General features: G+C 51.0%; 1 protein-coding gene across 1 annotated transcript; it reads right to left on the bottom strand.

The window, feature by feature from the left end:
• Positions 1-402: 402 nt before the first annotated feature.
• Positions 403-10,458, bottom strand: GOT2 (glutamic-oxaloacetic transaminase 2). Its single transcript, XM_026714467.2, has 10 exons — positions 10,331-10,458; positions 9,643-9,799; positions 8,613-8,741; positions 6,887-6,946; positions 6,627-6,788; positions 6,215-6,319; positions 5,065-5,215; positions 3,820-3,985; positions 3,099-3,249; positions 403-1,929 (listed from the first exon to the last, which is right to left on the bottom strand). The coding sequence occupies exons 1-10, from the start codon at positions 10,399-10,401 to the stop codon at positions 1,807-1,809; spliced, it is 1,275 nt and encodes a 424-aa protein (XP_026570252.1). The 5' UTR covers positions 10,402-10,458; the 3' UTR covers positions 403-1,806.
• Positions 10,459-11,370: the final 912 nt, after the last annotated feature.

Here is an 11,370-nt window from a genome sequence, read left to right on the forward strand (position 1 = left end):
GAATTGTATTTGCTCAAAATTGGAGGTGATGTCAATAGAGGAAAAAGTGATTGAAAAAAATATTTGAATGTGCAGAAATGAATAATTTAACCTTAGAAAATAAAGAAAAAGAATCTGAATAGTGTATGGTGTGGGACTTGCTTTATAAATGGCTAGAAAATAAAAATTAAAAGGGATTAGATGTATTTATAAAGCAATAAGAGGAACTAGTGTAATAGACATACTGAATATTACTTATATATATGGGAATGTGAGTATTATTATATTGTTATACTGTTAAGAATATTAGTAATTGTTAAGCACAAGAAATGTGTACCTAACTGACACACGATTGAAGCGGAATGGATTTATTGTGTTAAACATTAAAACATTTAATCAAAAGAAGAATCCCAGACCGAGGCGTTTGATGTACAGCAGCTTTATTAAAGGAGGGAGGAAGGGAGGGAGGGTAGGAAGGCAGAGCCTGGCAGCTGCGCAAGAGGCAGGTTGCCTGCCACCTCTCAGGCGGGGAACCTGCCAGCTGGAAGAGGCGCCTGTGCTTGGCTTCCCAAGGGGGAGAGGCGGTTTTCTCAGCAGCCACACAACCACCACCCGTCTCTTTCGGTGGCTTTGCTTTTGCAGAGTTCACCATTCCACTGATCCGCTCGAGACGACGACGAGGCGTCCCAGGGGTGATGGACCATGGGAGGCATTTGATGGCTGCAGCTGTGCAGGTCGCCCCGTTTCCCAGAATGCTTCTTCCTCACTTGGGGTTCTGAAGAGACAACCAGAGCACCCCAGCATCAACCTGGCACAGGACGGGGGTGCAGCCAGTGAAGCTCGTTGGTTGATCAACCTGATGGCGGCTTTCTCCTGCCCTCTGCTTTCAGAGGTGGGGAGAGCATTCAGAAGTTCTTAAGACACACACGAGAAAATTCAGAGCTCCATCATACATGAGTTCACAATACGAAGTAGGGGTTGCAGTGCGAATATCGCACTGGGGGTCAGTTTTGCAACTTCTGTCCTACTTAATTCATGCAATGTTCCATTTCTGTGGACGTTCGGCCCCACGCCTTTCAGCATCTATCTCTACCGGAACTGAAGCAGCACTAATAATAATTTTTGAATAGGAGAAAGAATATTTCCTTGGTGAGGTGAGCAGCTGAGAAAAGTTGTGTTTTTTAAGAGCCACAACATATGCCAACTTCGCAAAGGAGCTTTACCCCAGGAGGGCGGCTTTCCACGCAAGTATGTCCATACATATGTCCATAGATACAACGGTTTCTCAAAGACCCCAAAGGAAAGGGAAGGGAATTTAATGGGTTACGGCGAATCAAAATTAATCCTGTCAGTGAATAGTTTAAAATACTGTGCTTTTTTCTATTGGGAAGTGGGGAAAAAAGCCTTATATTCCTGTCATAAGAACAATGAGAACTTTTTCTAGCAAGAAAAAAAGCCACTTTTCCTGGACAGCTTCCTTCAAATCCCTGGGCACAGAGTTTGGGAGAAGGACGTCCACTCCACGCAGGCAGACTGAACAGGGCACACTTGAAATTAGCCTGGCTATTTATGGGAGCTGTAGTCCTGGGAAGGCTACGCTCACAAAGAGGCCAAGAGTCTCCTAGCCCAGCTCAGAGGATGCCAGAGTGTTCGCACCCAGGACCGGAAGTCACCTCAAGCGATGGGTGTGTGCGTGTGTGAGTGCGCAATGACACAAAGCCAAGTGACGGATGATGAAAAGCGAGGGAAATGCTTGCGCTGCTGCTGCTACTCCTACTCTCCCCCCAGCCCAGACAGAGTACAAAGCCATCTGACAAGCCTCCCTGTTCACTTGGACACCTGGTGGATGGCGTGAGCCAGGTAAGCCACGTTGCCCGAGGTGACGCCTGCAACGGAGATGCGGCCATCCTTGGTCATGTAGATGGAGAATTCTTTGGTTAGCCGTTCCACCTGGAAAACAGAAAGTTCCGTTCAGGGGGAGGCCTTCCCACCATGAAGGTCCAGCAGCCGCGTCTCCCGAGGGGCGTGGCTGACTGGCCAAGCAGTGGAGACACCCCCTCCCCGCAACCTGCTGCAGCAAGGACAGCACCAACAGGGGAGGGGGAAATCCCTCCATTATCCTGGGGTTTCTGGGCATCCCCACTGTTTTAATTTTTCACTAATTTACATGCTGCACTGCAGCAGAAAAGTTGTTTCAATGCAACACAATAGAAACTAAAAGCCCAGGTGATTCCCAGCGACCAAGATTCAAGGAGCACAGCAAGAACATGACATGGGCCCCCTCTGTCCTCTGGAGCCTCTCTGGCCAGCAGACCAGACACCAAGTTCTCAGGAATTTTACTGCCCTCCCCACAACTGACAGGACTGAACCTGGCTCAGAAGCTGATAGGCAACCTGCAGAGAAACACAATCAGGACCTTGTAGGCTTGAACTACACACACACACACACACAAACCCTCAACCTGTACCTTAATAAATTTAAAATTAAATATCTGGCTCTCCCATCAGACTTGATCGAGTCTTGAAAACCAGAGAGGACTGAGCACACCTTTCCTTGTAATGTTTTAAAATGGTCTAGACTCTAGAGCAACAGAGAGCCAGTTTGCTGTAGTGCTCACCCAGAAATCTGGAGGCTGTGAATTCTAGTCCTGCCTTAGCTGGGAAAGCCAGCTGGGGGATGTTGGACTATCAACAGGAGACAGTGAGTTTTAGTCCTGCCTTAGGCATGAAAGTTGGCTGAGTGATTTTGGGCTAGTCACTCTTTCTCAGCCCAACCCACCTCATAGGGTTGTTGTGAAGAAAATAGGGTGTGTTGGATACGTTTGCCGCTTTGAGTTACACACATGTGAAAGTAGTAAAGGCAAGATATGAATGAATGAATGTTGGGCAACCTAAGATTCGCCCCTTGTAGCCCCTTCATCAAAGCACCTGGAGCCGAGTACAGATGAATATAGGGGTCACCCCCTTAAAGCGGGGGAAGCAAACTTCTCGGAAGCTCCCCCAGGGTTGGGCTGCTAAATAAAGGGGGCAAGAGGTCAAGCTCCTCTCCCAAACCGAGCCCAGTTGGGGTCGAAGCAGGCCAAGGGGCTCTGGACACTCAGACCGCCCCCACGTCTTACCTGCTCCGGCTTCAGTCCGGTGAAGCAGAACATGCCGATCTGATCAGTGATGTGCTGCCAGTTATGAGAAGAACCTTCTTTCTTCAGATTGGCCACCAGCTGGGTGCGCATGCCGATAATGCGGTCGGCCATCCCCTTCACCTCTGCCAGCCTGCCCAGGGAAGCCAGAAAGGGCGCTCAGCGGCAGGGAGACCAGATCCCCCAGGCCCTCCCCATTCTGCTCTCCATGACCCCCATCTCGGGACCCAGAGGGAGAAGAGGCTCTTCCGAGCGCCAAAGTGGAGGCCTTTCCGTTAAAGCAGGGGTCCTCCAACTTGGCCACTTTAAGGCTTGGGGACTTCAACTCCCACAGTTCCTCAGCCAATTCTGCGAGTTGAAGTCTCCAAATCTTAAAGTGGCCAAGTTTGGAGACCTCTGCATTAAAGATAGAAGACTTGGCCCTCAATTCAGAGTTGGACCGCTCCACTTTCCCCCGGGGGAAGGCGATTCAAAAGGCTCCCTAGGCTGGTCCCCGTCCCTTGACAAGGTCACCCCCACCACTGGCCCGTCCTGGCACTCCCTTCTAACAATTTGCAGCGATGCACGGAGCAGCCCAGCAAATGGCCCTGGCCGCATTCAGTCCCGACAGGCTCTCGCCTGAGGCCCCCCTGCCCCAAAGGCTCCAAAGCAGAGCACAGCCGCAGCCCCTAAAGCCCAGGAGAGAGGACCCCAGGACGCTCACCATTCCTTCCGCAGGTCAGGGCTGTTCAGGATAGCAGAAGCTATCCGAGCCCCATTGATGGGGGGGTTGGAATACATGGGGCGGATCAGGATCTTGAGCTGGGACTCCACTCTCTTGGCTTCCTCCGAGTCCTTGCAAATGACCGTGAAGGCGCCCACACGCTCCCCTAGAGACGGAACCCAAGTTGAGTGTGGAGCCCTCCTCACGACTCAGGCCCCCTCTTGCCTCCTTCCCTGGGCCTGTTGACTAGGCAAAGCCCTGGCATAGTCCTATCCTGAAGTTAATTAGCTTAGTTTAGTTTACTTGACTGTGATTGCACCTCGTACAACAAAATCAAACACCGTCTTCAGTGCACATCATGACCATGAAAATAAACACAAACACACATCCTTCACCCTCCACACATTGAACCAAAACCCCCGACACAGCACCAACACTGCACTACACAGTAGAATTCAACAGAGCTACTGCCTTGGGATAGAAGCTGTTTTGCAGCCTATTTGTCCTTGTTTTTATTATTCCTATTATTTATTATTATTATAGACGTTCAAAATGGAGGGTTGCATCCTGTCACACCCACAGAAGGGCTCCAAGCCCTTCCTTCTCTCCCCAACTGCCCCCAGGCAAGCAGGAGGCCTGGTGTGCGGAGGAGAGCAGGGAAGCCCAACTCCTTCCAAGGAGGCGACAGGAGCCCAGGGCCACTGGGAGGGCTCCGGTTCAAGGTCCGGGCTCACAGGTGCACCCCAACCCCCTGCAAGGCTGGCCTGGAGGCTTGGGCACTGCAGCCAAAGCAGAAGCAGGCCTTGCCAGGTGGAAGTCTTGGACGTCTTTCCCTACAGGGGCAGCTTTGGGACTGGGCCAGCCCCAAGGGAAAGGGGGAAACTTTGATTAGTTGCAGCCCCCATTTTGTCTGGTTAGTGTCGGAGGGATTTATTGTGCGTTCCTAGGTAGAAGAATCCCCAATGGAGGCTCTTGACTGGCTGCATGGGTGCTGCTGTACCCGGGACTGGGCCACAGAGGGTATGAGCTGCCCAGCGGACAGACCCAAAGCCCCTGCACCCTCCGTGCAGCAAGCAGGCTCTCGCTAGCCACTGGTTTCTGGGAGCAACCCAAGAGAAACTGCCCCGCTTCCCTCAGAGGTGGTGGGACGTCACAGCGTCCCCATTTCTCCCGAGGACACCCCAGAAACTCCCCTCTCTAGCCTCTCCTGGAAGAGGAGGTGCGGAGAGTCCCGGGGAAGCTTACCGTAGAGGCCCATGTTCTTGGCGTAGGACTGGGAGAGTACAATGTTAATGCCTTGTTCAATGAAGTGACGGACGGCCCACGAATCCCGGTTTATGTCCCCGCTGGCAAAACCTTGATAGGCCATGTCAAAGAAGGTGAAGAGGTTCCTTTTCTGGAAAAAAGATTCCAAGGGCGGCCGCTGAAGTAGAACACCCACCCAGCTGCTGGCCCTCCGTTTGTACAGGAAGGTAGCTCAACAAGCCAGCTGAGGTTTTCAGGCAACCACCCACCCACCAAGCCCCACATTTGCCACTCCAGGTGCCTCTTTATTCCCACCGTTTCTGCAGTCCCTCTGAAAATCGGGGAGTCGGTCAGGATCAGTGGCTACAGAGAGGCCCCCCCTCCAGAGTCTCCCCCCTGCCCTTTCCCTAGCCTAGGACGTCCGTCCACCTGACCAGTTGGGAGTTCCCCGGTCAGAGGGCCTTGGAGCCTGTTCTGAAAGCACCACACATGGAACAAAACGGCTTGTTTCCCCACCCCCCCACCCAGCAGCCTCCCTTCGACCTTCAGAGGCCAAAACTGCGGCCTCTGGACCACAAGGGGGTCAAAGGCAAGTCACACATGGTCCAGGATGCTCCCGTGCTGGAGGCTTTTCACCCACCCCTGCCCTTCCGCCCCCACCCAGCCTGCTCCTCCCCCAAAAAGACCTCAGCTCCTGTCTCCTCCTGAAGGGGGGAAGGATTGTGTTTCATGGTCAGCTCTAATAATTCAGAAAAGGCACAAATGCCTGCCGTTTCTTGGACAAGAGAGAAAAAAAACCCCAACCACCATCTGATTCCCACCCCTTCAAAAGGAATTTTGTTAGCAGCCTGAGCTTCAAACCTTCGTCTCAAGTCAAAGCACCCTTTTAAAGTTGTACTTTTAAAAAAATCTTCCAATATGAAAAATAGATATAGATGTAAAACAAAAAGAAAATTAAATTGTAAAGTAAAAATCAAAGTGCCTTGCCCTCCAGTCAATGAGAGCTGCTACTGCATTCTCAGCTTTAAAAGAACCAAATCCCAACATAATTAAATCCAGCGAAACACTGCACTCCACTGCACCCTTCGGGTCCCAAAGGAGAACCCCGCAATGGCTGAAGGGAGACCCCCTGCCTGGACCCAGCACTCACCTTCACCACTCCTGCCAGCTCCTTCCATTGCTCTGGACGGGGATCCACTCCAGTGGGGTTGTGAGCGCAGGCATGGAATAGAATAATGCTCTTTTCTGGAATTTTCTTTTTTTAAAAAAAAGAGTGGGGGGGAAGGAGGATGCAGGGATAAGACATGATCCCCATGAATAAGAAGAGTTAAGAGAAATTTCCCCCATCACAAAAAATATGGGAAACCCTGCTTCTGAGTGTTGCAGTTTTGTGCATCGGATAAAAAGAGCCCCCATCTACGGAACGAGCCTTCCACATATCATTTTGGCTTTTTTAAAGTGGCTACAAGACTTCAGCTTTGATCGGCCTTGCCTCACACTGGGGCTTTGTGGGCTACATTTTTCCACACACGTGACCCTCCCACCCACGAGTATAAACTTACAGAAATGTCCTCCAAAGCTCCAGTGAAGTCAAAGCCGCATGTTTTGGGGTCATAGTATCGATAGCTTTGGAGCTGCATTCCGGCATCTCTGAAAATGGGGGTGTGATTCCCCCAGGAAGGCTTGGGGAGGAACACGTCACGGCTGGAGCTGAAGAATCGTTGCTAAGCAGAAAGAAAGAGGGGAGGCAGCTGAGTTGGAGCTTGTAGATGGCTGAAGGAGTCCTATTCTCTAAAATTAAAGATTTTAAATCAACACTCACCAAGAAGTTGGCTCCAACCCTTAAAGACCCAGTTCCAGAAATTGTCTGCACTGTAACATACTGAAAGGATGCAGAAAAGGCACATGAGAAATCCAGATACCAACAAGGAAAAAAAGAGATTGTTGCAGCTTAGCAAACACTGAATTGCTCTCTAATTTTGCAGCCAAAACCTTAGAAGAAGCAGGAAATGGAGCCCAGAATCCACCTTCCCCCAGAGCTAATAGTTACAAATTTAGAGAATGGAAGTCCCAGAAAAATCCACAGGACCACAAGTTGTATACCTCTGCTGTGAGGGTAGTCATGCTCAACCAACTGGAAAGAGCCACTGCAATTCTCAACTGCTTTTGTGATACTAGAGAGCATCAATTGAACTTAAGCAGAGTGAAGTTACTTCCAACAAAGTTTGAGGCCAGACAGCCCCGTGCCTGGGATGATTTAATTTGTGCAATGGGTGGGATTGCATGGTTTCAGCCCACCCCAAAGGGCCCATTTTTGACCTTGGGAGAGCTAAGGGTTAATTAATCTCCTGATTGGTTTCCCAGATACAGCTAACCGAAGGAAGACAATTGTTTATTTAGGACTACCGTACTTTTTGCTCCATAAGACACACTTCCCCACCCAAAAGTGGGTGGAAATGTCTCTGTGCTTTATGGAACGAAAAATACGGGCCGCAGTGGCCGCGTCCTTTTGCAGTGCTGGACCTCACCTCTTCTTTGTCGTTGCCCATTTTCCTCCTCTAAACCTAGGTGTCAGGATTCCAGCAGTTACTCCAATTAAATCATGAGTCTCGAGCCAAACTTCCAAAACTACAAAGGATTTATTGGGAGTTAACATGTCTGCATGACCTGGGTGTAGCTGACTCTGAGACACGGAATTCGCTGTGACCCTTGACCCTGGTTTTCCACCACCCCTCTGAGGATATCATAATTCATATTCTCCAATGGGACACGTCCATAGCCAAGAGTCATCAATCATATTGTCCAGTTAGATTTTTTCAGGCAGAAACTTCAGTCGCCTAGTTACAATCTCTGTAAAAAAATGGAATGCACTTTCGATTCCAAACTGCCGTACTGCTCTTTCAAACTCCTTTTCCCCCTCCCTTTCTGTTGGCAACTATAAAACAGGCACAGACATGTTCTGAGTTGTCGCTAGGTGCTCTTACAGCCAGGTATAGTGTGAAAAATACGGTAATTCTACTTCCTGCACATTATGTGATTGTGAGTGATTAAATTAACTCTGCCTCTTTGGGACAGCCACAATATATTATATCTTCTTCTGGACACAGTCACTGTGAGCATGTTTTGAGAAGAGATCAAGAGATCACATTAAACTGTAGATTTGATTCATGATGGCACATCCAAGCCAAACATAAAGAACATGTGGAATTTCAGCATTTTCAGATAAAACTGCATTTATGTGTCCCACATATTACCTCTTCCAACAAATGGAATGAAAGGAAATGGTTCACCTGCTGAAATGCTGCCTCTCTGGGACCCAGAACCTCCAAGTGTTTTCAAAATTAAATGCAGTCACCTGTGAGTTATACAGTTGCATTCACTTTTTCCAACAGAGCAAATGGGGGTAACGGATTTCAAAAGCTCAGCTAAGGCCTCTACAGAAGTTAGTTCTTCATCCACAAATGATCCAAATCTTGCACGGTAAAGAGCTTCCGATATAGGAACCTCTGTCTGAATGCACTTGATAAATATTTCATTTGGATCCTTACCCGGCCACTTTTTATAACCTCATTTGTTTCTCCCAAAGCCAGTTCAGCTGATGCCTTGTTGAAGTCTGCTAGCCCAGATATGGGCAAATATTCCTTGTCCATCTTCTTAGCAGCTATCTGGGCTTCTGCCTAGATCATAAAGACATTCAATTTACTTATCGATTTCTCCAACCTTTAAATTAGAAATATTCACCCAATACTGTTCCTAGATTACTATTCTAAATGAAGCAGGGTTTCAACAGGGAGAAGGGAGTTTGTAGGATTATGAATACGGTGTAAAGAAAGAATTAGTCAAATAGTTGAGAGCTTGAGCAGTAACCACTTTTCTAGCTCAAGTGCATTCTGCTAGCCATTCCTCATTCCCTTGGCTAGGCTTGCCTTCAAGTGGCCAATACCTACCTGTGGTTCCTTTCTTGATATTTTCAGTGCAGAAAAGGCAAACACCTACATTTAGATTCTCCTTCCCCCTCCTTACATCTGCAAATTTGTTCTCTGAAGTGTCTTCGTTAATCTTTTCTGAGCAGGATCCCTCAGAAAAGTTGAACTATCACTTATTCAATGCCAAGTTCACTCACTTAAACTTTCATTTGAAATTTTGCACCCGGAAGCAAACCGGCAGCGAAGGCACCTCCCACAGGAGAGGAGACACACGTGCACACCAGGGTCTGCTCACCGGTTTAGCTCAGAGATCTCCAACCGTGGCAACTTTAAAGACTTGTGGACTTCAACTCCCAGAATTCCTCAGCCAGCTTTGCTAGCTGAGGAATTCTGGGAGTTGAAGTCCACAAGTCTTAAAGTTGCCAGGGGTGGAGACCCCCGATTTAGCTCATTTGACAGGCGGAGACAAGGGAGGGAGGGTTCGAGAGAAGCTCCCGAAACGTCCCTCTCAATTCAGTGCCTCTTCCCTCCGCAGCAGCCGGGGTCCCTGGGAAACGGGCCAAGCCGGAAACCCTCCACCTGCAGCCTAAGCACGTAGGACGCCAACCGCCCCCTCGAGCGCCGGTCCCCCGGGGGTGGGGAAGCAGCTTACTTTGCGGACGCAGCTCAGCACGAAGGGCTTCCCGTTGTCGTCCCGGTAAGCGCCAACGCCCAGGTTCATCTTCTTGGCGCTGCCGTCCCTCTTGAAGGCCTCCGTCACCCCCAGAATCGGGTCGGGGGGGCCCATCTCCACGTGAGCCCACCAGGAGCTGCGGCGTCCGGGAAGGGCAGGTCAGCCTCGCAAGGGCCGCCCAAGGACCGGCACCCCGCGCTCCCACCCGCCCACCCCAACCCCCGCAGGCCGAGGCCCCTCCAGGCTCGCGCGGGGAAAAGAGCAGGGAGCCCCCGGCCTTGGGTCGGCCGGCCGGCGAGGCGAAGGCCGTGAACGGCCACCGGAAGCGCCGCCTCCGCTTCAGGCGGGAACCGCCAGCCATTCTCCCCGCCATGGGGCGCCGCAGGGGCGGGGCGAGGCCGGAGCAGCGGCACCCCCGCCGGGCGAGAGACCCCGACCGCTCCCCCCGCCCGCGCGCCTCCGCTCCAAGGGCACTGAGGCCACCGGCGAGGCCGCCAATCGGAGACCACCCAGGCGCTCCCGCCCCCGAGGCGCCCAATCACGGCCGCCCTCCTCGCCGCGATCACGCGACGGGGTCCGCCGAAGGACAAAAAGGGGTCGCCGGCTTCGCCCTCTCCACGGCCGGCCGGCTCCTCTCGACCGCGTTCCCAGGTGCCGGCGCCGTTACCTGGCTCGGACCGCGAGGGCGGCCACGCGAGGAGGCAGGAGCGAGCGGCTACCGGAGCACAGGAGCGCCATGGCAGCGGAGCGGGAGAAGGAATCCTGCGGACCTGCTGCTTCCCGGAGTCGGAAGGGGCGGGGCTTGCTTTCCCTCGGGCGGAAGTCTCGCAGGTCCTTTCAAGGTGCGTCTCGACGTCCCGCGCATGCGCTATTCCTTGCGTTGCAGTCGCGCTTTGTCTCGCCGGAGGATGCTGAGGCGGCCGTCGGGCTTGGTGCAGCCGGGTCAGAGAGCGCCTGTGTGGCCGCTAAGGGCCAAAACAGGGAAGCAGCCCCACTTCTCTCGAAAGCCAGCAGTCGGCAGCGACTAGCGGAGTAAAACCCTCAGGGACTCCTTTCCCACCTCAGTTTAAAGCAGGGAGAAGCTGGCTGAGGAATTCTGGGAGTTGAAGTCCACAAGTCTTAAAGGGTCCAAGTTTGGAGATCCCTGCCCTAAAGCAACCCCGTTCCTGTCTGGAAAGAGCAGAGAGGAAGGCCTTGTCTCGGGTCTCCCTCCGGCCCTTAAGCGCTGCTTACGGGCAAAAGAGCGAGGCTTTCATCGGTTCTTCTTTCATCAGATTTGTTGAGACGAATTAGGGAACTGTAAGAAATAAGAAAATAAAATGGTATATAAGATGCTTAAATGTTTCACAAAGGGAGGTTGGACTAGATGACCAGCAGGGTTCCTTCCAATTCTATTAATCTGTTATCAAATGAAATATATCTCCCAGTATATACATGCTTTGTTTTTATACTTTTGACATGCTCCATTGTTAAGCCTTTTTATATTTTTATCTTATGTATAATATGCCTTTTATATTATTATTATGTGTGGGGGGGGGGGCTATAATCTCTTTGGAAAAACGGTAGTATATGATGAGCTTTTAAAAATTGTATCTTCAGATGTTAGAAAGAGGCCCTGATGAAGGGATGCTACCTTGCTTAACGCAAAGGAAAGATGCCGTGCGGGCAGCCAAAGTAAGGGGTACGGAGGGGCACGGATGAGAATAT

Source organism: Pseudonaja textilis, chromosome 11 (assembly GCF_049901715.1).
Source record: "Pseudonaja textilis isolate UNSWEBS1 chromosome 11, rPseTex1.2, whole genome shotgun sequence".
Taxonomy (NCBI): Eukaryota; Metazoa; Chordata; class Lepidosauria; order Squamata; family Elapidae; genus Pseudonaja; species Pseudonaja textilis.

What these genes read in the sequence shown, in the direction of transcription:
- GOT2 (XM_026714467.2), bottom strand. Translation starts at nt 10,401, where the DNA reads ATGGCGCTCCTGTGCTCCGGTAGCCGCTCGCTCCTGCCTCCTCGCGTG. An exon ending in TGCTGAGCTGCGTCCGCAAA is followed by an intron (nt 8,742 to 9,642) that starts GTAAGCTGCTTC and finishes TTTATGATCTAG; the next exon opens with GCAGAAGCCCAGATAGCTGC. An exon ending in GAGCTTTGGAGGACATTTCT is followed by an intron (nt 6,320 to 6,626) that starts GTAAGTTTATAC and finishes TTTTAAAAAAAG; the next exon opens with AAAATTCCAGAAAAGAGCAT.